The sequence below is a fragment of the Cololabis saira genome, chromosome 16, assembly GCF_033807715.1.
Source record: "Cololabis saira isolate AMF1-May2022 chromosome 16, fColSai1.1, whole genome shotgun sequence".
NCBI classification, from domain to species: Eukaryota; Metazoa; Chordata; class Actinopteri; order Beloniformes; family Belonidae; genus Cololabis; species Cololabis saira.
Genome location: NC_084602.1, coordinates 10,070,760 through 10,098,394, shown reverse-complemented (window position 1 = coordinate 10,098,394; position 27,635 = coordinate 10,070,760). Strand labels below are relative to the sequence as shown.

General features: G+C 43.2%; 1 protein-coding gene across 1 annotated transcript in view; it reads left to right on the top strand.

The window, feature by feature from the left end:
• ccdc88c (coiled-coil domain containing 88C) overlaps positions 1-26,177 on the top strand; it is a 77,251-nt gene extending 51,074 nt beyond the window's left edge. Inside the window, exons 16-32 of the mRNA XM_061744304.1 lie at positions 1,118-1,915; positions 3,757-3,884; positions 3,974-4,115; positions 4,202-4,333; positions 4,410-4,571; positions 5,453-5,730; positions 6,918-7,061; positions 8,422-8,608; positions 8,709-8,854; positions 9,855-9,944; positions 11,282-11,550; positions 20,023-20,225; positions 21,350-21,467; positions 22,270-22,407; positions 22,487-22,612; positions 22,711-22,934; positions 25,299-26,177. Coding sequence (XP_061600288.1) covers positions 1,118-1,915; positions 3,757-3,884; positions 3,974-4,115; positions 4,202-4,333; positions 4,410-4,571; positions 5,453-5,730; positions 6,918-7,061; positions 8,422-8,608; positions 8,709-8,854; positions 9,855-9,944; positions 11,282-11,550; positions 20,023-20,225; positions 21,350-21,467; positions 22,270-22,407; positions 22,487-22,612; positions 22,711-22,934; positions 25,299-26,024 — 4,011 coding nt within the window. The 3' untranslated portion in view covers positions 26,025-26,177. The remainder of the gene's footprint in view (positions 1-1,117; positions 1,916-3,756; positions 3,885-3,973; positions 4,116-4,201; positions 4,334-4,409; positions 4,572-5,452; positions 5,731-6,917; positions 7,062-8,421; positions 8,609-8,708; positions 8,855-9,854; positions 9,945-11,281; positions 11,551-20,022; positions 20,226-21,349; positions 21,468-22,269; positions 22,408-22,486; positions 22,613-22,710; positions 22,935-25,298) is intronic.
• Positions 26,178-27,635: the final 1,458 nt, after the last annotated feature.

Below are 27,635 nucleotides of genomic sequence, written 5' to 3'. Positions count from 1 at the left end.
GATAAAATTTACTTTTGCTTTATTAAAGCCCAATTATAAATATACAGTAGAAAACAAGACAGATTACGTGATTAAAAACAACCAATTTTTTTTCTTTTAGAAGAATAATTGACATTTATTTACATATTATGCAAACTAGTAACCTTCGACATCTTCCGCCTCTTCCTCTTATTACTTTCGCTTTCTGCGTTTTCTCATTGTCACTGTTGTCAGTACTGGGTCGGCGTCTGCAGCTAAACTTTTCACACGTTACGAAAAGCGCAACGTCGTCTTCTTCTGCTTTACAAGGGACACATGCGTGTTAGCATGTTGTGTCACATTAAAAAGAACCCGTGCCAAACGTGAATTTAAAATGTATTTTTTCTTTAAACGAGGCTTCGAGGCAGAGGAAATTCCTCAATCATTTTTTGTAATCAGGTTACTCGAGGAATCATTGCTGCAGCCCTAGTTCTACCAAATACAGTAATCCCTCTCTATAACGCGGTCACCTTTCACGTCTCGCTGCTTCACGGATTTGCATTGTGCATCGTGTTCTGCATTCTGATTGGCTAAAAAGTGTCCCCGCTACAGTTCTTAGATATAATCGATGGTGGCATGTTGGTTTATAAGAATCTTTTTTGCCCAGAAGAAAAAAGAGCGACAACAACAACCCATAACTATGTTCTTCTCTCGGAAAAACACACCTGCACCGCGGCTTTAGAAGAAAAAGACGCTACAGAGCAAGTCAGGATGCAGCGGCTCAGAAGAGCAGTGAAATACACGCCAGTCACTATTTGTCATACTGTACTTATTGTATTTTTTTTCATAATCATTTTCTCCCGTTCAAATCCAATTAATCGGGTTGCGGTGGGGCGGTGCTGATCTCCGCAATTTGAAGCCTTGTATAACAATTGTAAAAAAAGGTTACTACTTCACGGATTTCACCTATCACCCCTGCGAAAAAAAAAGGATAACTGTACTTGCATATGTATGTAAACTTCTGAAGAATAAACCTGAGAGTCCTAAAGGAGCTGAAACAGGAAGTTTCCATGACGTTGCATTCAGACATGGAGGAAAAAGACCTTTTACATTTCTGTCCTCCGCTGCATTAACGTGCTTGTGTGTGCTTCTCCTCCAGGTGGCGTCTCTTCGGTCCTGCAGCGAGCGCTCCGAGGCGCTGGAGAAACAGGTGACCTGCTTCTCACAGGACGTGCACAGGCTGAAGCGAGAGGCGGAGGAGGCTCAGCAGGAGCTGCAGCAGCAGGCCAAGCTCAGGGCAGAAAACGCTCGGCTGTCCAAGGAGAACGTGGACCTCCGCTGCTCCCTGGAAAACCTGCGCTCCTCCTCCGCCCTCCTCCCCACACTACAGGAGGAGCTGCAGGAGGCGCACCGGGAGACCCAGGAGGCGCAGAGACGCTGGGAAGACGCTAAAGAGGACGCACAGGGGGAGAGGAAGAGAGCGGAGAGGCTGGAGGTGAACCTGTCGACGTTAAACCAGGAGAAGCATCGTCTGGATGAGGAACTAGAGAGGAGCAAGGAGGAGAGCATGACCATGGAGGGGAAGATGACGGAGACGCAAAGCAGAGAGGAGGAACTGAAAAAGGAAGTGGAAGAACTGAAGGAGGAGCGGAGAAGAAGGGAGGAAGGAGACGAGGAGAGGAAGAAGCTTCAGCTGGACCTGGAGCAGTCGGAGAAGAGCAGGAAGCACCTGGAGAAGGACAGCTGGAGGATCCGGACGGCGCTGGAGGGGAAGGAGGCCGACCTGGAGGAGAGAAGCAGCAAACTGACCACGGTGATGAAGGAGGGAGCGGCTCTGAAGAAAGAGGTGGACAGACTGAAGGACGTGGCCCTCAGAGGGAAGGAGCTGGAGAAGGAGAACAAGGAGCTGCAGAAACAAGCCACCATTGACAAGAGAACCCTGGCGACCCTGAGAGAGGTGAGGTCAACGGAGACGAGTCAGCATTTAAGATACGGGTTTACTGAACACAATCTGCCTGATAGGAATGGGGGATATTTTACCGTTCACGATAAACCGTCAAAAAAATTCCCCACGGTAAGAATTTGTCATCTCGCGGTAAAAACGATAAATTCCCGTTGATGATGTTTTTGTGTAAAGCTGATTTATGGTTCTGTGTTAAATCCACAACGTACGTGAAGGAAGGAAGGAAGGAAGGAAGGAAGGAAGGAAGGAAGGAAGGAAGGAAGGAAGGAAGGAAGGAAGGAAGGAAGGAAGGAAGGAAGGAAGGAAGGAAGGAAGGAAGGAAGGAAGGAAGGAAGGAAGGAAGGAAGGAAGGAAGGAAGGAAGGAAGGAAGGAAGGAAGGAAGGAAGGAAGGAAGGAAGGAAGGAAGGAAGGAAGGAAGGAAGGAAGGAAGGAAGGAAGGAAGGAAGGAAGGAAGGAAGGAAGGAAGGAAGGAAGGAAGGAAGGAAGGAAGGAAGGAAGGAAGGAAGGAAGGATATGAGCCTGAAAGAAAGAAAGAAGTGAGCCTGAAAGAAAGAAAGAAGTGAGCCTGAAAGAAAGAAAGAAGTGAGCCTGAAAGAAAGAAAGAAGTGAGCCTGAAAGAAAGAAAGAAGTGAGCCTGAAAGAAAGAAAGAAGTGAGCCTGAAAGAAAGAAAGAAGTGAGCCTGAAAGAAAGAAAGAAGTGAGCCTGAAAGAAAGAAAGAAGTGAGCCTGAAAGAAAGAAAGAAGTGAGCCTGAAAGAAAGAAAGAAGTGAGCCTGAAAGAAAGAAAGAAGTGAGCCTGAAAGAAAGAAAGAAGTGAGCCTGAAAGAAAGAAAGAAGTGAGCCTGAAAGAAAGAAAGAAGTGAGCCTGAAAGAAAGAAAGAAGTGAGCCTGAAAGAAAGAAAGAAGTGAGCCTGAAAGAAAGAAAGAAGTGAGCCTGAAAGAAAGAAAGAAGTGAGCCTGAAAGAAAGAAAGAAGTGAGCCTGAAAGAAAGAAAGAAGTGAGCCTGAAAGAAAGAAAGAAAGGAGCCTGAAAGAAAGAAAGAAATGATAAATTCCCGTTGATACGTGTTTGTGTAACAAACATGGCGGATCTGAGTCATTCCAGTTTTGCAGGACAGTTGTACTAATTTAATTGGTTTTTATCAATTCAATTTAATTGGTGTAGTTTAGTAGCATTTAGTATTATTTTAGAGCAGTGTTTTGGGGGCTCCAAAGACTGAATGGGGTGATATAGTTACAAAGGTGGAGTTGAATTGGTATTTTTTTTATCGTTATCGGGATAAATGCCAGAAATTATCGTGATAAATTTTTTAGTCCATACCACCCATTCCTAGGGCCTGAACAACCGACTGGTTATCAGAACCACACGGCCAATATTCAGTGACTAGCATCATATGTGCAGCTTTGAATCTGTTTAGAAGCTCAAAATCCTGAGAAACATGTTTTTTTTCTATCAGCATGTACATCATGATGACAGAATCACTGCAGATGTTAAAGTTTATCCACAGTCTGTAAAACAAAACAAAAACAACCAAAAAACCCAGTATAAACATACTAGACATCAGAAACAACAAAGGTCGCAAGGCTAAAAAACAAAGCTTTACTGGCGACGCTCACATTAGCCCATTTTAATTTTAAAGTTTCATACACCAACATCAATCTCTTGCAGTATTTATTTTAGACTAGGCATGTGATTTTGGAACCAGAAACTCAGGAATAGGTCCAGTTAGGACGAGGTAAACCACAGTTTGAACACACAACGTAAACAAGAACAGTTAGATGTTTAGTCGTCTGTAGTTTGTTGCCTCACAGTTGCACGTTGTTGTGTCTGTGCAGGACTTGGTTTCAGAGAAGCTGAGTGTTCAGCAGAAAAACGTGGAGTTGGAGCAGCTGAACGAGGAGCTGGAGAAGATCGGACTGAACAGAGAGAAGCTGCTGCAGCAGGAGCACACGCTGGAGGACAGGTACGCTGCTGCTGCCGTCGTCTCCATCAGTGGAGCTCAGGGAGACTCAGGACAAACTGCTGAGTGCGTGTGTGCTGTGGCTTCATCAGCAGGTACCGGCTGCTGGAGTCTCGGCTGGAGGAAACGGTCCAACAATCCATGAAGATCAAGGAGGAGAAAATCTCCAATTTGGAGAAGAAACTTGAAGAGAGCAACACACTAAAAGCTACTCTGAAAATCGAGCTGGCGTCTGTAAGAACATAACTAAAAAAAAAACCTTATCACATTTAGAATAAAGATGATTTGTGCGATTGAAAGCTTGATTTTGGTGTGAACAGGCCCGTCAGACGATGTCTGTTCTGCACCAGCAAGAGGAAGGAAACCTGAACCTGCAGCAGCGTTCAGGCGAAGGCAGTGCCACGGCCGAGCTGCTGCGGATCAAAGATCATCTCATCGACGTGGAGAAGAATGTAATAAAAACTGTAGTTGGCACACCGATGTCATCATATTCCGAACACTTTGTTAAGTCTCTGGTTTTTCCTCCAGAACGCCTCTCTGCAGACGGAGACGGGTCTGCTGAAGGAGCAGCTCAAGCAGCTGGAGAACCAGAACACTTCCCTGAACAACCAGATGGCGGCGCTGCAGCGACACACGAGCACCCTGCAGGAGCAGAACTCAGCTTTACACAAACAGACCGCCAAACTCCAGGTAGGGTTGTTTTTGGCAGCCTGTTTCAATTTTAGTCTAGTCTTTGGGTCAAGCTGTCATTTTAGTTTTTATTCAATTTAGTCACGTTCATTCTCCTTTTAGTCGTGTCAAGTTTTTCATTTCAGTCAGAATTGTCCAGGACCATTTTAGTCTAGTTTTAGTCAAAGATTGTATTTATCCAAACCTATTTTACAATTCAAACAAGGTTATCTTATTATTATATTATTGTTACCTTATAGACTCAAGAATACATTCATTCCAGATACAGAAGACTCTAATTTGAGTTTACAACATATTTATTTTTACGATTTCTCCCCATCTTTTTCTTTTTCGACGACACATTGGGTTTTCTTCTCCACGTCTATGTAGGAAAGTCTATCCAAAGATGGTTCTTCTTCTTCTTCTCCAGCCCCAGAGCAGATCCCTGCGTTTCTCTATGTAACTTTGTTTTTAATTGACGTGAACCTAGAGCTCTGCGTTAACGGCATCAGCCTCTAACTCTGCAGCTGCATCTTCTGGATCTGATTCCCCGCGGGCTGAAAACATGGATATTAAGGATCTTTGTTAGAACATTTCTTCTCCTTTTGGTCAACGAAAATGAAGACACATTTTAGCAGAGTTTTTGTCAACGAAAATGAAGACACATTTTAGCAGAGTTTTTATTTTGTAATCTACATTTTAGTCGTTTTTATTCGTCTACGATATTGCATTATATATTTAATTATCGTTATCGCCACACAGTTTTCCTCAGGGGATAAATGTTCGTTGACGACGATATTTAGTCATAATTTTCGTTGACGAAAGCAACTTTAACTGCAGGTTCTGCATGTTCCCTGGGACTCCTGTCCCGAGGTTTTAACTGAGCTTTTCCCCCGTCTCAGGTAGAGAACTCCACCATCTCCTCTCAGAGCGCGTCCCTCATGGCCCAGAATGCCGTGCTGCAGGGCCAGGTCACGGCCCTGGAGACGGAGGTGGAGTCGTGGCAGCGGCAGCGCGAGGAGGCGTGGCGCGCCAGAGAGAGCATGCTCAGCGACCACGAACGCCTGCTGAGTGTTCACGAGAGGCAGGCGCACGAGTACGAGCAGCTCATCAGCCAACACGCCGCACTGAAGGGCAAACAGAGAGCGCTGGAGAGCGAACAGCGGGCGCTGCACGGCAAGTAAGTGCAGCCTCATCTCCGAGGTTCCAGTTCGTTTTGTTTGTGAGAAACCGTCTTCTCATGACAACACTGCATCTCATGGCGACGTCATGACCTGACGCAAGAATCGTCCAGCATCTATCAGTAGGGTTCATACCTTTTGAAAAAACCTGAAAAAGTCATGGAATTTGAAAATGTCATTTTCAAGGCCTGGAAAAGCTTTGGAGACTTAAGTTCACCCGAAAGGTTTTGGAAAGGTCATGGAATTTATTTTTTCTCACTTAATGATAACATTTAGTAATAACAGCCTATAAGGTAGATTTAAAAGTGATCAATAAATATTTTGTATAGAAAAGTCTTGCGCGTTCTCACGCATGACGTGCCGAGCATCTTGCAGATCGGTTATTATTACAGTTATTACAGTTATATTTACTATACAACATATACTACCACATATTGCTGGTATATCAGTGTTAGTTTAAACAAATGTTTATTTTGTATAAAACCATAATTGTCATTAGATCTAGACTGTGGTGACTTTTGACATAGTTTTATTCCTATATTTCATTCATACATTGATGTTTTAGAGGTCATGTTATAGTCATGGAAACTTGCTGCCCAGTCATGGAAAAGTCATGGAAATGTGTTGGTTAAAATGTGTATGAACCCTGTATCAGCTTCATGGCTTATTTCTTGTCAGGAATAGTTACAGAAACACATTTTTAAAGTGTTTTTTGGGTTGAAAACGTGAATCATTACATCCAAGTTGCTGCCATTTTTCACTTCATCTTGTTTCTTGTTAATTTTTTATCCTTTCAGATTTTCTGAATCTGAACAAAAATGAAATGCAAAACCAACCGCATGTCCTTTTTAAATGGTTAATAAAACTTTAATGATGAAGTAAACGTGGCATTTAATAGTCATAAATTGACTCGGTTTATTAATGAGATGACTGACCTTATTTAGTCCCACAATGAAAGCTTAACTGTTGACGTTGGATGTTAATGTCACGTTGACTCCGGGGCTGCAAGTCCTCAGAAACTGATTGAACTGCCTGATCAGTATGTTTCGTAGTTTGTACTAGAATACCTGACTGTTGGAAGTACAGTTGAAGGAAAGCCGTTCCAGTTGGATCCGGACTCAGATTTCTGTGAACAGTGAAAACTCTCTGCAGGCTGTTCTCTCAGATAACTGCTGTCTGTCTGCAGGTACTGTGGACTTCTGCAACACAAGGAGAAATGGGAGGAGCAAGACGGGCGTGGTCAGAAAGAGAGGGAGGAGCTGAAGCAGGAGCTGCAGAAGAATCGGCTGCTGCAGCAGGAGAACCTGCAGCTGAAATCCGAGGTGGACAGGTACGGTGGGGTTTAGATTGAGACGGTTTGGTTTTGGAAGATTCGGGCACATTTGGATCAGGGCTATCGGAGCACATTGAGAGTTGGTTCTGGACTCTTGTGACTGCGTTCTTATATTAAAGTAATTACAAATGCTGAACAAAGCACAAGTCAGATGTGTTCAGCCAGGTCATTTCAATAACACATCATTAACTAATGTTGTCCTCGGACTCGTATAGTGGAAGACTTCAGGTCTAGTCCTGGTGCCCTGGTTTGTGATGGAGGATTAAAGTTGCTTTAAATTCAAATTAAAATCTAATTTCCAGCAGTTTTCTTACACCTTACAACTCCAATAAGGTCATCAATATTTAAGAGGATTAACGATTACATTGAGAGACATGTTAGTTCAGTTAGTTAGTTAGTTAATATTTATTTCGGTCAAACATAAAATTCAACAAACAAGATAACACAGGTTTTTCCCTGGTCAACATTGTGATTATTTGACCGAAAAGGTCTGGGCTTGAAGCATAAAGCTTATCTTGCCCACCTTTTAACAGAATAGAATATACAAAAAGAACAAATGAAGTATTATGAGGTTACACAAAATAATAATAATAATAATAGTAATAATAATAATAATAACAATAATGACGATGATGATAATAATAATAGTAATAATAATAATAATAATAATAATAATAATAATAATAATAGCTTAAATAACTGTGATAATAGTAATAATAATGATGATGATGATGATAGCTCTGAAAACAGAAAGTGAAAAGATGCTAAAGAAACCGACAAAACCAATTTAAGTTGTCATTTTATCTCATGCATGTGTACATGCTTCTTTGTTTGCTTATTGTGCTCCTATACATGTGTCCATTACCTTTGCTTTGAATAATATCTTGAATGCTTTTATTGAGTTTGCTAGTTTAAGGTCGTTGTGTAATGAGTTCCACAGTTTTACTCCTAAAACGGATAAACATCTGCCCTCTTTGTTCTAACTGTTGTTGTGTCAAACATTGCTGTTCCCCTGAGCTCATGTTTGCCCTCTCTTGGCTTGAACAGTTCCTGCATGCAGCCCGGAAGTAAATAGTTATAAGCCTTGTATATTATTACAGTGGTGTTCAGATTAACTATGTCTTGCACTCAGTCAAGTGTCTCCTAGAATCCTCTGACCGGTGCTGCAGAAGTGTGCGATATCTTGGTGAATGTTGATGTTTTATTTCAAATATGAACACATCTGGAATCAACCTGCCTTTAAATGAACCAGCAGAAAGTTGATGGTTCGCTTTATCTCCATGAATCCTATCTGAGATGGTCAGAGTTGATCTAGTTTATTTATGTTGTTCCCTCCTGTTTTCTACCTTGTGTTCAGAATGAAAGAGAGCCAATCACAGCACAACGAGCAAAGCGAGGGGCTCCATCAGCGCGTTAACGAACTGAAGAGCTCGTTCAGCTCAGCTCAGCTGGACGTGAGTAACTGGATGGCCCGTTACGATTCACTGATGGAGCAGCACCAGGGCCTGGATCTCAGCATGACCAAGCTGGACAACCACTGCGAGGTAAACGGATCTCTCTGCTGACTCACGGAGGGAGAGAATGAACTACCGACACGCCGTTAGGAACACTGGAGAGATTTACTGTCCAACTGTCTGCTTGCAGCTGTTGAGCCGGCTGAAAGGAAACCTTGAGGAGGAGAATCACCACCTGCTGAGTCAGATCAACCTCCTGAGTCAGCAGAACCACACGCTGCTGGAGAGGAGCATGGAGAGCAAAGAGATGTACCACCAGGAGCAGAAGCTATACATGTAACTGAACACAAAGCTGCACCTACAAATAAAATCGTCTCTAAGGGCCAATCCCAATACACCCCCTACTTTCTACCACTAGCCCTCACTCACTACTACTAGCCCTAAAAATGAAGCCACAAGGCGTAGGGCCCTTGTAATGTTCCCTAGGGATTGGGACACCACTTGCTACTTCACTGCGTGGTTTACGTTCGGGTACGTAAGTGACTACGTAGTTACGTTTGCACAAACGTCACACCATATCAGGAAGCTGAGAGCTAGAAGCTGTTTTAATTTCCGCTGTAGCGCTGTTAATATGCCACTTTATTAAGTTTTAATATTTTTTCAGGCGTAAAAGTAACCGTTAAGATTATCCTGGGCTCAGTTTATCCAAATAACGCCTGTTAAGAAATTTGCTCCGATGTTTTTGGGGATGAGAACTCGGGAGCTGATTTATGGTTCCGCGTAGGCTCTGCGTTGGTGTAACACAGAACCATAAATCAGCCTTTATTCTGGCGAGATCTGAAAAGACTTCGCAACAACGGGCAAGCGAGTGATTATGTACATTCACTGAGTGAATATTCTGAAAGTAAAATATATATTTATCGCTAGAAACTTAATCAAAACACATTTTTATTCAGAAACTAACTCAAAATATTGATTTTATTCACTAAAAATTACAAATGTCCTCCATGTTTTTTTGTTTGATTCAGTCTGCAAATGATGACGTAAAGCATTCTGGGAAATATTTCTGGCCCTCGGTCGCGAAGTCAGCATCTGAAATCCCTCGCTCTGAAGGTCTAGATTCATACTCCCTACCCCTCGTGATGTCCACTCCCCCTACATGCAAAGAGGAATTGGGACACCACTACCCTCACGGGAACGTGCAAAATTTAGGGGTAGGACTGAAAAGTAGGGGGAGGGGGGATTTGGACTGGCCCATAGGCTCACAATGATCCAACGGTACTGTCATCTCAGTAATGCTCTTTATTTATTTTTCTTTCTTACCATCTCTCCATAGTGATAAGCTTAATGCTCTTCGTCGGCAAAAAGAGAAGCTAGAGGAGAAGATTATGGACCAGTACAAGTTCTACGACCCCACACCAAAAAAGTAAGTCTGCAATATTTACCTTTTTTGTGTCGCAACACGGGAGTGAGTGAGCTTGATAAACTGTCTGGGGTTTATTTTGGAGTTGGTTCAAGATGGCACACAGACAGCCAATCACATCACAGGATTGAGTTCATCTCTAAGTGGAATATTACAATCCTTCAGGCAAAGACAGGAAGGTTGAGTGTGCTGAGCTCAGCAGGTATCTGGTTATGAGAGCGAAGGTCAGCGCCTGAGGAAGTCCACCCTGACACACACTCTGCAACATCAACAGTTTATTGTGGCGCAGGCGGCACAAAACTGTCATTTTTATAGCCTGCAATTTTGGTCAATATTGAAGCCACTTTTATGAAGCAATACGACTCCAGACCACAGAGTTCATGTGTCAGCTCCATGAGAGCCAGGAAAGTGCCAGCTGTCCCCACTCATTAGTTAGTGGCCGACTAAAACCGACTGTTAGGAACACGGGTGTCAACAGGTGGTTTATTTGGGGGGGGTTATGCTGTGTTTGTGTGACATTTTTACAAAATAATGTCCTACTTTTTGATTTTCATGTTGCTTGACCTTAAAAAGGAAATAAGCTCTAAAAAAACTGTGTGTTTTAATTTGGCTTTTGGTTAGAAGAGACCCGCCTCCTTTGAAGACTCAGTCTCTGGGCAGTTTTCAATTTATTTGAATTTGAATTACAAGTGATGGTAATCTGTTTTTATGTTGTACAGTTTGACATGGTATTGTGGTTTCTTAGAAACCAGGTTGTCTGTACAGGACTGTCTCAGAAAATTAGAATATTGTGATTTTCTGTAATGCAATTACAAAAACAAAAATGTCATACATTCTGGATTCATTACAAATCAACTGAAATATTACAAGCCTTTTATTATTTTAATATTGCTGATCATGGCTTACAGCTTAAGAAAACTCAAATATCCTATCTCAAAAAATTAGAATATTCTGGGAATCTTAATCTTAAACTGTAAACCATAATCAGCAATATTAAAATAATAAAAGGCTTGCAATATTTCAGTTGATTTGTAATGCAGATCCAGAATGTATAACATTTTTGTTTTTTTAATTGCATTACAGAAAATAAAGAACTTTATCACAATATTCAAATTTTCTGAGACAGTCCTGTACAACATACCACAGTAGATACAAATACTGAGCAGGCTGAAACTGGAGCTTACAGTCAGATTTATCTGGTGATATTCAGGCCTACTAAGAAATGTCCACCAGCTCTTGAAGGACCTGAGATGTGACTGGCTGAGGGCTACACCTGAATATAGCAGCATTGTGTTGTGTGGCCGTTAATATTTAATATTAATAAAGGTGTATGTTGTCAGGAGGAGTCAGTGGGCCGGAGCCAAAGCTTTAGTCAAGCTCATCAAACCGCGGAAGGAGAGCAGCCGGGAACGAGGCAGCGACAAAGACCGAGAGCGGGTGAAGAGCGCGCCGGACATCCCCCTACCTGCCCCCCCTCCACTGCTGCCCCCAGAGACCCCGCCGCCCTTCTCCCAGAGGACCGACTCACAAGACAGTCACACACACAGTCACCATAGCAACCCCAGCCCCACGCTGGGACCCCAGAGTCCTCTGACACCCATCACCAGAGGTACACACACACACACACACACACACACACACACACACACACACACACATTTTCCTAAGTAATCTGAGACAGAGCAGTTGGCATCTGCTGATTTCGCTTCAGGGCTTTTTCAAATGCAAAGAAAAAATAAGTTAATAGATTTAAAGGGTTGCGAGAAAGTGAACAGCTGCCCCTGTGCTTCTCTCCGACCCCAGTTCCTGTCTCGTCACTGTCAGGAAAGACCATAATGGACACAAAGATTTGTTTGCCCTTTTCAGGTCAGGTACAGAGGAAAGTTTATGGTAACAGCGCATGATTTCAGACTAAATTATCACTATTTTATCCATTCTGAAATCACAGAAACAACACAATTTTAATCATCTTGTTAATTTACTCTGGATTTTACATATCTTGAGAGCAGACTAAAAAAATATCCTTCCTTAAAAGTGGCAGAAAACTGTAAGTAGTCAAAAAAAAAAAGGTAACAGCCCAAAGTGTAAAAAAAAAAAAAAACCACTGCTTCTGCAAGACTGAAAAGAAGAAATGAAGGACTGCCCATCACCCGAGTTGTTGAAAACCATGGAAACCCCTTAAGATATGCGATTTGTCTTATCAAAGGGTCTAATATTTGTCCAACATCCTTGCAGAGAACTGGTTTTCTGGTCAGATGTTTGCTCACTCACCAGACCTTGTTAAAGCCTTTCATGTCTTTTTATTTATTTATTTATTTTTTTAAAGATGCCAAAGAAGCCATATTTGAAGGTCATATCATTTTTGTTCCCCCAAAAGAGCTTGTGAAAGGTGGGTAGGGGTTCATCCTGTTAGCAGGAACTTGTATTTGAGTCAATACATTATTATTATTATTGTTGTTATGGTCATTGTTATTCAGAAACATCATCATACATTATTACTGCTTTGAATCCACCGACACAACTGACTAGATCAGAATCACTGTGCTGCAGTTCCCCGGCTCTCCCGTAGAGGGCGCCGTTTCTCCATCACACGTGACTGCCATCTGTCGCTTCAACCGTTTTATTTATTTAAAAATGTATTTAAAAAAGATCAAATCACTACAAAAACTTAATTTACAGTCAGTCTTTGAGAAACTCCCAGTAGTCTCATTCAAAGACGGACCATTATATTGTTGTATGAGTTTAAGACGTCTACAGGACTGTCTCAGAAAATTAGAATATTGTGATAAAGTTCTTTATTTTCTGTAATGCAATTACAAAAACAAAAATGTCATACATTCTGGATTCATTACAAATCAACTGAAATATTGCAAGCCTTTTATTATTTTAATATTCTATATTTATATCTTAATCTTAAACTGTAAACCATAATCAGCAATATTAAAATAATAAAAGGCTTGCAATATTTCAGTTGATTTGTAATGGATCCAGAATGTACAACATTTTTGTTTTTTTAATTGCATTACAGAAAATAAAGAACTTTATCACAATATTCAAATTTTCGGAGACAGTCCTGTAATAAGGCACAATCTTATTTGTGTATATAGTGGTCGGGCTGCACAAACACATTTCACAAAACCCAGTATTTAAACCAACAGCATGAAATAAAACAATGCAACTGTTACAAAAGAGAAACATCCAGCATCTCTCCAACAAAAAAAAATGAAATGAAAAACATGACGGTGTCTCCAAAGAGGCTTCTTTTTTGTTTTGTTTTTATTCTTATATAATATGGTCATTTTCTTGAGGATGTTTTTGTGCAGTGGTGGTGTTTGTTGTGTTTTCCAGTTTGTGGGTTGGTTTCGTCAGATGTTCATGTGTTTTTTTGGGCTGCTGTTACGTTCTCAGATTTCTATTGTCAGGACTCGTGTGCATCCTGGTCAATGGAGGATTTCAGATTGATGGGAGGAAACGGGTTTTGACTCATTATGCAACACTGAGCAAAATATGGCAACAATCACAAAAACAGCAGGAATTCCTCCTCGACTGTTGTTGTTTCGGTTTGTGCTGAAAATTCACAGATCGCATGAAAACATGTAGCTTCAGGTGACATGTAAGCTTTTATTTTACCTGCATCTGCTGGGGGACAAACACGAGGTCGATTAACGTTGTTGACAAGGTAGTAACCTCAAGTAGTCAGTTTTCCAGAGACGACTTTAATGAAGCTCTTATATTTTCCTGGTGAACATCAAACAGATTTTTTTTGTCTCTTCTCTGATTCGGATGCACCAGTGGTTCCCAAATTGCAGGTCAAGACTAGTTATTGAGGCTGTGTTTATTTTTTACTCAATTTAATAATATACAGCTGAAGCCTCTCAGCTGGGACATGTTTTTAAAGAAAACATCCTCAAAAAAAGACTGGACTTTCTAGTCCAGTCTAGAGAGAGGAACATGTTTCCAAGTAAATATGGACGACACCTTCAGCAGTTCAAAACATACAGGACTGTCTCAGAAAATTAGAATATTTAACAGTTAAGTCCTTTATTTTCTGTAATGCAAAAATGTCATACATTCTGGATTCATTACAAATCAACTGAAATATTGCAAGCCTTTTATTATTTTAATATTGCTGATCATGGCTTACAGCTTAAGAAAAGTCAAATATCCTATGTCAAAAAATTTGAATATTCTGGGAATCTTAATCTTAAACTGTAAACCATAATCAGCAATATTAAAATAATAAAAGGCTTGCAATATTTCAGTTGATTTGTAATGAATCCAGAATGTATGACATTTTTGTTTTTTTAATTGCATTACAGAAAATATAAAACTTTATCACAATATTCTAATTTTCTGGGACAGTCCTGTATTTATTGATGCTGAATCCCAAATAAGGTTTTCTACAAGCATCTACAGATATATGAAACCTTGTGAGGAAAAGTGAACTTATGAAGGTCAAGACCAGAAACTATTGTTGGATAAGCTTCAACTGCTCAGGCGCCGCTGCAAGATCAATGAGACGGTGCTCTGTAATCTATACAACCACACGGAAAACCTCCATCACCCAACACAGCACAAATATCACCTGAACCCTTTTATACCACGAGGAGGTCGTGCATGAACAGTTCACAACATCATCTCAGATGGACAGACAGACGGAGAGTGGGGAGAGTCACATGACTGTCTGGTGACACAAATCCATGTTTCAGCTTGTGAGAGGAAGAAAAAAACTCAGTTTTCTCATTAGTCACAGGTGTAAGAGCATATTTAATGTTTATGGAGGTCGTCGGTGTCTATGACACGAGTGACCTGTGTGAAGGAACCTGTAACTCTTTTCTTTATAGTTTCTTTACAAACGTAAGCATTATTTCTGTCACTTCACGATAAGTCCTTCCACAAATAATTGGGATGGATGTCCAGAATCTGTATACTTGTAGAACCTTAATTTCTACTCCTGTAAGGCCATTTTTACTTCTGTCCGGGGAAGCAGCCATGTCTGAGGAACATGTGGGAGGTCGTAGTTCACGGTTTCTTACTTTAGGATGACGCACCATTTCTGATGTCTTATATGAGGCAGCAGCTCCTTTCATTGAGCTGCTACATCATAAATAAAAGTAAAATGTCTTTTTGTGAAACATCATGTGACCTCTAAATGCAGAAATTTCCTTTTTTGAACTGCCAGAAAATCCACCTAGGTTCCTCTAGGACCCTCTGGGTCCTAGAGGAACCTGAAAAGACTATTAGGCTTTTGGTGGTGACGTAGCACGTCGTCAAGAGGAGTTATTGCTTGTGTTGCACTGAGTGATGGGAGTATTTGCTAAATTAATGTTTCTCTTAGGCATATTTTTTTATTAACAATGAATGAATGAATGAATGAATGAATTTTTATTGGTACAAGACACAGATACACTACGCCAGGAAACAAACATCCGCTGCGTACAAACAAAAACACAAACACAAAATGATAAATTCCACTTATACATTACAGATCAAATTACAGATCCTTTCTCAGTTTCCATATAATTTGTCCTTTCTCTGTTTCCAGGCTCTCTTTATAAAGGTAGCTTTAGAGAAAACCTCTCTGAAAAACCATTCCAATTTAGCATCATCCTCAGTCCAAAACGACTGAGGTTTCAAATCTTGCATTTTCTGAAATAAAAGCTGTCTGGCTTCATCATATAATGGACGATAAAACAAAAAATTAAGTTTATCCTCAACAACATTTAAATCACAAACACTACATAATCTTTCCTCTTCAGGAACAATTCCAGGTTATAAAGTTTAATTGTTAATAAAACACCTGTGGATAAATCACAATAGTGAGGTCCCAATTTTTAAAAAGCAGCTTTAAAACAAACGCGCTGACACGTTGTGTCAGCTTGAGCTTCTCAACGACATGCGTATCACGTGACCTCCCCGTGCTCCCAGTCTCTCCTTCCACATATAGTTGCGGTTTTTCACAGTGGTGGATTAGAGCGCATCAGGACACATGAAAGCTTTGTAGATACTTCGCAGGAGCAACGGTTCATTGACAAAAATACCCCAGCCGGCACCGGCGTGTGGTTGGCGCCCGGCTGCAGAGGGAGAGGCGGGGCCGCGGTCCAGGGAGCCGCGCCACAAGGGGCGGGTTTTCTCAGCTGCACCCACTTTACCAATTAACTCTCTTCTGTTTATGCAGCAGCGTCTCAAAGAGGACAAAGACCTGTTGCTCCCAGACCTGTAATTATCTTAAGTGTTTCTCCGGAGTAAAACGGGCTAAATGGTTGTCACTGCGGGCGGAAACCTGTCCCTGAGAAGCTGGACGTCGCACCGACCCGTTCTCCCAGGTCTCACTGAAGACCAGGGTTCCAGGCAAGGCCGGAGACGCCGCCTGTAGTGGCTTTCCTCTGGAAATGTAGTTTATCTGTAAACCGGCTGATACCGGGGAGTTCAGTCAATCTTGCATTCTGTGAGCGCAGTGATCTAGCAGGATAGTAGAACTATGAGTTCTTTGAGGAAAGATGGAGCCTGATCATTCAGGACTTTATAAGTGAGCAGGACTTTAAACTCTATTCTGGCTTTTAGGCGGAGCTAGTGTAAGGAGGCTAATATTGGGGGGATATGGTCTCTTCTCCCAGTTCTCCTTCTGCTTTACAACAGTAGCTACCAGTAACCCTGTAATGTCTTTGGTCACTGACCACATGCAGCGATGAATAATCCATCAATAAAAACATAAATGTTTGTACCTGGATGTTCCTCTGGGACACAGCAGAGCTGGCCTCAGTTCACTGCAGTGACCGGGCCAGGTTCAGCAGACGGAGGCTCCTCCACTCTTCAGAACCAGGCAGCAGCTCCCAGAGTAGCTCCTTCCCCAAGGCAACGGACAAATATCATAATACAGACATAAAGGGTCCAGGTTTTGTCCTTTCATGTTAGACTTTCCTGCAAATCTGTCTCCTGTCAAACATTTTTGGAGAATCATGAAGAAAGAATCAGACGAGTGTTGAGCAACTTAGATCTGGTATCCAACAAGAACAGACTTAGGTTCCTCTAAAACCACAACAGTTATTGATCTTGGTTCCTTATGAGGACACTGAAGGGACAATGATACACACGACTGTCCTAACAACCGTTTCTGTGTGTAACGTTGCATAAAATTCTCTTTGTTTGTATTTCGTAAGTGAAATTACGTTGTTAGGAAAAGACATTGGATCATTTTTTCCTTTTGTTTCTGTTAAATTAAGTTGAAATCCGGAAACTCGCGGCAACCACAAAACCATTTGTTGCATTTTAGAAAACGTACCAACCTTTTAGGAATAATGGGAATCGATAGGGATAAACCAGATCTATTTCAATCTGGTATAAGATGAGAATTCATCATAAGATAATGCTTTTAAAAATGTCAATAATACATTAGATAAAACAACAAGAACTAACGCCCTCCATTATGCATGAATCTTTTTTCTGTCGCTCTTTCTCATTGAGTCTGACCTCAACTCACCCTCTCACTCACGCCTCGTTTCCTCCCGCTCATCAGCCCGTAGGAAATAAGAACCTCATGTTTGATCCTCCATGCTAAGGTTAATAGCAACCAATACGTTGTTATAACAGCCCACACTTGCAGCCTAACACTGTTGCTACAGTCACAAAAGCTGAAAGACGTTATAAACGAGTAGATATCCTGTCAAAGTACTGTAGGTGCAGCTTGTACATGTCTGATTTAAAAGAAAACAAGTTCTTTCTGTTTGCTTAATTTATGAGTCTTTCACGTTGGTGTCATTCCTGCATTCCTGTTCACGGTTCAGGTTGGTGGACGGCACAGAACAGTGAAGTCATGAATAAATCATTAAACCCACCGCTGCTCAGTCACCGTCTCAGCACGGATGCAGTTCTGCTCCACGTTACCGTGGTTTCATGTTGCAGGGTTTTCAGAGACAGCAGGGTTCAGTCCGGCCAGAAAAGAAACACACTGTTCTCTTTCTTCTTTTATTCCATAATAATTGTTACTCACCTCTCACTCCCCAAACTGCAGTTAAGCTCCATGTTTAGTTCTGTGGTGGGTTTACGATCAAGCGTTCCGATGGGATTCCAATTAAACACAAGTGGAGAAGTTCTCGTATCTCCGTATCAGTTGTCTCAAACAAACCAAACAAATTAATTTCATTGATGTCTTTGGTAGCTGTGGGGTAACCAGTACCTGTCGCTGCTAAATAGCCCCAAATCATCATCCCTCCACCACCGTGCTTGACAGTGGGTATGAGCTGTTTCTGCTGAAATTCTGTGTTTGGTTTTCTTTCTGGATATTTAAAGTCCAACAACTTGGCTTTGGTCTCATCTCTGACATCGTTCCAGCTGTCTGCTGGTTTGTTCAGATGCAGTTTTGTGAACCACAGTTGTGGTTCCATGTTCTTTTTGCTTACAAGAGGTTTTCTCCTGGCAAATCTTCTAAATTCTTGTTTGGAAATGGTTATATAACCTTAATATGCAGCAGCAGTACTTTCTCTAAGACCATTGATGACCACTGATGTCTTTCCCTCTTGGCATTGTGTATCACACACCTGAAAGCTTTAACAGAGGTTTGCACACCTGCCAATGATCAGTTAATGGGAAACTTGTGGAAGCAGCGAGTTTGTACTTAGTATTTCCACCAATGATTTCCTTGTCTTTTGGCTTGGAGAACAGGACTGTGGGAGGGCTGATTAACCTTTTCATATAACTGTTAATAACCGTGTCTTGAAAGCAAATGATCAACTTTAGACTTTGGCAAGTCACGTTGCCTGATGAACAGTGTTGTGCTAGTTACTGAAAAATAGTAACTAGTTACCATTACTAGTTACTTCATTAAAAAGTAACTCAGTTAGTAACTCAGTTACTTAGACCAAAAAGTAATGCGTTACTATGAAAAGTAACTTTTTAGTTACTTTAAATAAAAACATTTTAAATGCTCCCATTTCATGCCCCTCTAGCCTTCATTTCAGCAGGTACTGTATGGATTTGCATTGTTCATCGTGTTCTGCATTTTAAACATTCTCCCCACTTCTTCACTTCCTGTATCAATAACGTTGGTTGCTTAGCAACAAGCTGAGAACGGCCAATGAGCTTCAGCAGCAGCTCAAGAACGGGAACTTTGATTAATCGTTCATTACAGTCTCAAATATAATAATCCATGGTGGCATGTCGGTTTATAAGAATCTTTTTGCCCAGAAGAAAAAAGAGCGACAACAACGACCCATAACTATTTTCTTCTCTCGAAAAAACACACCTGCACCGCGGGCTTTAGGAGAAAAAGACGCTACAGAGTCAGGATGCAGCGGCTCAGAAGAGCAGTGAAATACGTGCGAGGCGGTGCTGATCTCTGCAATTTGAAGCCTTTTATACTAATTGTAAAAAGAATTTCACTTATCACGGATTCTCTTTGGAACGTAACCCCTGCGAAAAACCAGGGATTGCTGTAATGACAATATCTCCACGTTGCGAAGCTCTCCTTCTCTTGGCTCGCCATGACCGTCATGTTTTTGAATGCACACACACTAAGTTTCCTGTGGTCTCCGCGTGTGGGGAAAAAAAGCTTCACTGTAGCCAGAAATAAGGGAGTAACGCACCGTTTGGTAGCAGTAATTGCGTTATTGAATTTAAAAAGTAATGCGTTAGAGTATTAGTTACCGCAAAACTAACGGCGTTACTGTAACGCGTTACTAAATAACGCGTTAGTCCCAACACTGTTGATGAACTTATCCTCCCTGAGTTTTCCCTTCTGAACACTTAATTACTACGAAAACATACACAAGAGAGCGAGCTGCAAAAACACAGGCGTCCACGTTGTTCAGGATCTGAGACCTCAGCAAACCTCTGCAACACACGCAGCCTTCTGTCCTGTTCTACTACAGAGTAGTGAAAGTAGTGAAACTATTGCTTCACTAGTTTTCTTTCAGTGTGAGTTGAGGTCAGTTTTACAATCAAAACCTGTTTTTCTGTTTTCTCCTGATTACTTCTCTCGCATGTCATCTATCAGTTCATGGGCTGGAATTACTCAATGTGTTTTTCTTTCATTCACTCTCTGCCTTTGTTTTCTTTACATCTCTTTTCCATCCCTCCCTCTCAGATCCTCCCGCTCCGAAGCGCTTTCGTTTTCTCCGCAGTAAAAGTCAAGACAAGCTGCTGCCCGCCCCCTCCTCTTCATCCACCTCCTCCTCCTCCTCCTCCTCCTCCCGTCCTTCCCTCTCTCTCACCAGACGGCTGCGGTTTTGGTCTTCCTCCGACATCACGGCCGACGTGATGACCGGCCCGCAGGTCTCAGCCAACGGAGTTTTCTAACACCCTCCCCCCCTCCTCTTCATCATCGTCATCATTTCTAACCGTTACGTTTCAGTGACATCACTGACTCGCACGCACACTCACATAAAACACTAACTCAGGCAGGGGTCCTGGACAGTCCCACTAGTAAGTAGTGTGTGTCGTCATGCTTTGTGTGTGTGTGCGTTTGTACAAGCCCTCTTTGCCGAGCACGCCAGGCCCGCCGCCCGTCCTCCTCGTCTCCTCTGATCTGTTTGTTTTCAGTTCTCAGTTTGATATGAAAGTAAGTAACTGTAAGACGGATGCTCCACAACGCTTTGCTGCAGTTTTTGCTGTGGTCACCATGGTAACCACGCTGCTTCCATAAATCCGTGCACCTCGCCAGACCTCACGCCGGTTCTGTGATGCTTCGATTTAGTTTGATAAATGTTTCAGTGGTTGTTTGGTCATGAAAATCAGCTATTTCCAGGAAACATACTTGTTTTTCTGCTTCCGTCTCACACTCACGAAACACAGGTCAGGCAGTATTGATCCATCTGCACTCAGGCTCGATTAAAACCAGCGGGCTGAAGGAGTTGATGAGTGAAGTGAATCAGCTGCAGCACAGCGAGGACGTGCTGCTCTGATTCTGTTTCCTCCGACTCTTATTAGCACAAATGAAACAACCTCCTCCTACAGCCCACATGTTCACCTGTTGATTAACTAGTACAAATTATTTTGGCTCATTACCTGCCAGAACTGATCAGTCAATTACAATCATTAGTGTTTCGTTCTCTAATATTGAGCACATCATTCAGACCTAATTCAGCTTTTCCAAGTTTCTGGTGGAAGGTTTTAATTGGATCTGAGGTCGGAGTTTCACCTCTAAATGTTGCAGCAACACGTCTTCACTCGTACAGGTTTGGTTTTCAGATTTGTTGATGCTTCTACTCCTAGATAGTGATAAAGATATTAAACACATGAACACTCTAAAACAAATAAACCACGCTAATCTGCAGCTTCCAGCCAGAACCGGAGTCCATCCTGCTTTGCTTTCTCCTTTATTCACGCCCACGATCAGCCCTGTCCCAGTGTTTCTGGTCCTGCTCTGCTTGTGCTCCCTGTGATCACGACTCGTGGCTCCACCGTGGATGCAGAGCGCCTGCTCACTGCTCTCTGTTTGGCCCACAGGTCTGACGGACCGGAGCCAGGCCGGTTATCGCAGCAGCACTCCCAGAGGCAGCAATGAAAGTGTCAATGGAGACGACGGACAAGGTATTTACATGCACGAAAGTTAAACACAAGATGTCAATATATTCCACTATAAGAATAACTCTTTAGATGATTTAATTAGTGTTTCGCTTGCTGGGATTGGGTGTAAAATAAGTAGCTTAGAATCATCACAGCAGGCGTTTCAGCCCCTGTCCCACCACAACATTACAACCAGGTCCAGGTCTGGACCTGGACCAGGTCCAGACTTGGACCAGGTCCTTCCCAAACCTTGAAGGTTTTCCACTGGAATAATCTGTCACTCTAGGAAAGGGGTCAGCAACCCGCGGCTCTAGAGCCACATGCGGCTCTTTAGCGCCACCCTAGTGGCTCCTGGAGCTTTTTTCTTTTTTTTCTTCTTCTTTTTTCTTTTTTTTTCTTCCTTTTTCCTTTTTTTAATCTCAACATTTCGACTTTTTTCTCGAAATTTTGACTTTTTTCTCAACATTTTGACTTTTTTCTCAAGATTTTGACTTTTTTCTCGATATTTTGACTATTTCCTCGACATTTCAACTTTTTTCTCAACATTTCGACTTTTTTCTCAACATTTCGACTTTTTTCTCAAGATTTCGACTTTTTTCTCGACATTTCGACTTTTTTCTCGAAGTGCATAATGAAAAAAAAAATCTTCCCCCAGTTATAACTAATATAGAAACATGCAGCATGTGTTGTCTTCATTCTAAGGCTTATACAAGACTTTTCATTTTTTGCGGCTCCAGACATTTGTTTTTTGCATTTTTGGTCCAATATGGCTCTTTCAACATTTTGGGTTGCCGACCCCTGCTCTAGGATGAAAATGTGAATTAAGACCATGTGACTGACCCGTCCTGTGTGTGTTCAGTTTCAGGTCATAAAACCCGGCTGAGCTCGACTCCGAACCACCAGCCCTCACTGGGTCCTGTGAGCACCTCCAGACCGGGACCTGGTCCCGCCCGGAGGCCCAGAGGTCAGTACACATGGACACTTGTGTTTTCATTAGAAGTCTGAACATGCATCAGTGTTTCTGACCATGCTGAAACACACAGGTCTGTTTGAGGAAGAATCCCACCACAACTCCTCGGAGTCCGTGTACGGTTCCCATGGAAACACAGACGGTCGCCCAGACTTCCACCACAACACCTCCAGCTCCAACTCACCCGTCACCTGCAGAGGTTTGATTGATCGTATATTAATTCTGCTATTACTGGCTCATCCGTCTGCCGAGCCTTCAGGCGCCAGCAGAAGTATAACCGACTGTTTGTCGTCTCAGATGCTCCGGACCGTCACGGTCGATCTGTCAGCCTCTCTAGTGAGGACGTCACGGGTCAGAGTCTGTCTCGTAGTTCCACCCTCCCGTACGACCACACGCCCCAAAGAGCCCAACCACAGCGCGGAGGGGGGGTGAGGACCAAAACACGCACATCTCCTCCTGGAAACGACATGGTGACGCTGGAGGAATTTCTACAGGAGAGCAACCTGCAGTCTCCTCCAGTGGTAAGAAACGGATAAGTGATTAAAAAATGTGCAACAAATATTAATAAATGCATATAAACTCCAAAAATACTTTCCACAAAATATTCAATTTATAAAATATCATCTCTGGAGGACGTCACGGATGGACGCAGGGCTGGAGCCTGACGCTGTTTTTTTCACAGATGAATCAGATTAAAGTTGTTACTTAGCAGACAGTATATTTAACATGATTCATCATCTTTTGAAAGGATGGAGTAAAGAGCCGGTACAGAACTAAGATAAAGAGATGAGATCTCTAGAGATTGTTGAGGGTAGAGAAGGTCGCTGCTCTGGCAGCTTCTTCCCTCATCATGGAACCACAGACCAGTCTGGACCGAGATGATTCTGAGACCACAGTGGTTCAGGAGGAGCAGACAGCACACACAGCACACAGGAGAACATTCACGCACTTCAGCTGCTGTTTCTGTTGCATAGTTCAGAGGTGATCTGCTCCACAGACCACTAAAGTTGCTTTTGTCAATGAAAATTATGACTAAATATCGTCGTCAACGAACATTTATCACTTGAGGAAAACCAGACGAGACGCAACGAAAATCCTGGACATGTGACGATAACGATAATTAAATATATGATGCAATATCGTAGAGGAATAAAAACGAGACTAAAATGTAGATTACAAAATAAAAGCTCTGCTAAAATGTGTCGAGACAAGACGAAATGTTCTACCAAAGATCCTTAATGTCCATGTTTCCAGTAGTTTCTCTGGTTTAGTTCTGCTGGGTGACGTTAGTCCTCAATCCCAGTCGCTGCAGCGGGGAATCAGATCCAGAAGATGCAGCTGCAGAGTTAGAGGCTGATGCCGTTAACGCAGAGCTCTAGGTTCACGTACATTAAAAACAAAGTTACATAGAGAAACGCAGTGATCTGCTCTGGGGCTGGAGAAGAAGAAGAAGAACCATCTTTGGATCCACTTTCCTACATAGACGTGGAAAAGAAAACCCAATGTGTCGTGGAAAAAGAAAAAGATGGGGAGAAATGTGGAAAAAAAAAATGTTGTAAACTCAAATTAGAGTCTTCTGTATCTGGAATGAATGTATTCTTGAGTCTATAAGGTACATTTAATATAATAAGATAACCTTGTTTGAATTGTAAAATGGGTAAGGCTTAATACAATCTTTGACTAAAACGAGACTAAAATGGTCCTGGACAATTCTGACTAAAATAAGACTAAAATAAAAAAAGACTTTTAGCTGATAGCTTGACCCAAAGACCCAAAGACTAGAGTCAAATTAAAACAGGCTGACAAAAACGAGCCTACAGACCATTGATGCTTAACTTTACTGTCTTGTTGTTGTTCATTCACTTCTCTTATGAAATCAACCCGGAGGTGATTATAGCGGAGGTCACAGTGTTTGGGTTGGCAGGAGAATCTGTTCTCTCGTTACAACTCACCTGTATCAGATGTGAGGAGGCAGGAAGAGAGACATGTGGGGGGGTTTTGTGATGTTTTAAGATCTAACTAACCTCAGCTGGGTTCCAGAGGTCACATGACTCGTTCCTGACGTCGGGCTTTACCAGCAGCCTCAGCTGAGTGTCGTGACCTCCAGTACTCGAGTTGTAAACAAAAATCAGGGGGGATGGTGGATTTTATCATATGGGGACAGATAATTTGTGCTGATTACAAATAATATCATATATTACAAATAATAGCAGTGACCAAAACACCAGCAGAAATACTGCAGGAATGACATAGCAGCAGTTAAATGCAGCTTTCTGTAAGCTTTAAATATCCACTGGGCTTACATCAAATACATCAAAACACAACAATAAAAAACAGTTTTCTGAACTTATCAATATGACTCTGTCCTTCACAGGATAAGTAAAATGGATCACTGCAAAAACTCACAATCTTATCAAGAATATTTGTCTTATTTCTAGTTAAAATGTCTCATTTTAGTAAAAAAATCTCATTACACTTAAAACAAGACTCATCACTGGAAAAAACAACAATTTTAACCTGTTTCAAGTATGTTTTTTGCTTGTAATGTAAGATAAATCTTGTCCCACTGGCAGATTTTTCTACTTATTTTAAGTGAAAATCTACTTGAAACAGGTGAAATGGTCAAATAAGTTATTTTTCTGGTGATGACTCTAAATGTTGAAATAGCAGTAAAACCACATTCATTGATGAAATGACATAAGGGATGGCAAGGGGAGATGGCAGTTTTACAGGGGGGATGATTTGGACCGTTTTTATTTCAGGGGGGAATGATTTAGACCGTTTTTATTTCAGGGGGGGGATCTCATCCCCCCTCATCCCCCCTCAACTCCAGTTCTGGTGACCTCCTGCCGGAGCTTTACTGACGTCTCTGCTTCTCCGTCCAGGTGTCCACAGGCAGCAGGGAGGACCTGATGGCTGATTACTTCACCAGAAGCCCCGCCCCCTTGGCTCACAGGGATCACGTGACCCCCACCAGCTACGTCACCCCCACCGTCCAGTCGTGTGTCCAGCGGCCGGGCCAGAGCGTGAAGCCGTCCCCCCGCCAGCCCGGGGGCCAGCAGCCGGCCCCGGGCCAGCCCGGCCCCCAGCGGAGCGGCGCGTCGCTGAGCCGGGCCTTCAGCCTGGCCTCGGCCGACCTGCTGCGCTCCAACGGCCCCGACAGCTTCCGGGACAACGACGGCTCCCCCGCTCAGGGGGACGTGGTGATGCGGCGCCAGGGGGGAGGGACTAACGGGCGCGAGCGGCCGCTGTCCGCCCGCTACGCCGCCGCGGGCGATCACCACGGCGACGGCAGCTTCCTGAACCCGAGCATCCACCACTCGCCCTCCCTGAACCTGCCGGCGGAGCGGGACGGCCGAGGGAGGACGCCGGTCTCCAGGAACGGCCCGTCCGCCTCGCACCACCGGGGAGAGGTCGCCATGGTGACCCCCGTCAGGGCCATGCCGCCCACGCAGCCCGACGACGCCCCGGAGCCGAGGGAGGAGCGTCCGGGTGAGAAGGACGGGGACGGGGGCCGGTGCAGCTCCGCCGAGCGGCCCAAGAGCACGCCGGCGTCGCCCGACCCCAACAACGACCCGCAGACCGTCTGGTACGAATACGGCTGCGTCTAAATACTGGAACAAACCTGCTGCAAAGTGGGGCTGCGTAAACACAAATCCTGGAACCTGAACTCAGCAACGAGTCTGGGCCCGGGCTCGGTCTAACTCCTGGACCAAAATGTATCAAAACTTTTCTAGTTTGTCAGGAAGCTGCTGGACTTCCAGCTGCTGGATCCCCCACGCCCACCTCGCTGCACGTCTCACCTCCCAAACACTACACAGCTATCCCAACCACAACTTCATCCTCCAACGGATTTTTTCTGATTATTAGTTTCTTCTCGTTCTCACATGAAATGACGCTCTGATTAGAAGATAAACCGGAGGGATGAAGATGGAAGCTGCAATACGGGAGAAAAGTCAGAGAAGACAAACACTTGAGGCCTGCAGGGACAGAGGACGTGTGTGTGGTCCACACACGTCCCCGGGAAGAGCCGGTCAGTGAGGTGGGGACTCTGGACCCGGGACATTCTTACTCTTATGTTTGTCGGGAACAAACACTGGAAAAGACGAGGCAGGAAGCCCGAGCGCACGACGAGAACGGCAAAGAAGAATAAATAGGACACGCGGAGAAAAAAGATGGAGGACGGGAAGATAAACAGGACAGAGATGGAGGGGCCCCTCCCTGGTAAATTACAGTCTTTGTCCCTCCATCTTTAGATTCTGTCCCAGCATGCAACACTCTGACACTTTACTGGAAACGCCGCTCCGGCCGAGCCAACCAACACTAGTCTCCCAGAGACATAATCACACACACAAACACACACCGAGGCTTTTGTCCCCGAGGGCGGCAGTGGCCGCTCTAACCATGGAGCTGGACTTAATTCTGCTCACACACACGCAGGGCTGGAGGAAAACACCGACAGAGCTGCTGGTCCCGTTGTCAAGGAGAACACCAGGAGCTGTTTTCAGGAGACACTACCTGCCGCACAAACATCTACGTCTGACTCAGCTGCTGCAGTCGCCCAGCATCCCCCACATGTGTTGTTTTTCATCCAGAAACTCCGTTTTATCTGAACAGAACCGTGGAGGAGATGATATGGACTCAGAGGGTCGCGTTTGAACCCCGTTCTGCTGCAAAAGTCCACTAATAAAGACTGTTTAACCTCCAGTGTTCAATTCAAACAGCGATGCAGGATGTGAATGAGTTGGTGTTAAAACTCTGTTTGTTAAAGCAACACTCAAGAACCTGTTCATCGTTAGTGCCGAGTCTAAAGCCGTGAAGGTTAAGGTCCAGTCCCATTTCTAGCCCTCAGTCCTCTGAATGAAGGTGGGGTTTGATAGTTTTTTTTAGCATTTTGTTGGAGCAACGCACCTTCTTCAACCTTCAACTACAACATAGTTTACACCTCGGTGGATCTTTGGCTGCTGGGGTCGGTTTCCTCCAGGATGAAGGTTTGTCTGATCCAGGACGAGTCTCAGGCTCCACTTGAGTCTCGGCTCCTCCGTTTCCCTCAGAGATGCTTCTGCATCGTTAAAAGTTGCTGTTTCTGTCGGATATTTTCATGACTCTGTGTTTCCGAGAATTACAATGCTGTTTTGAATACGACCCACAATCCTTTGCACTGATCTTTACCTGGAACGGTCCAGATCGTTTATATACGACACCTATGCCCGGATATTTCA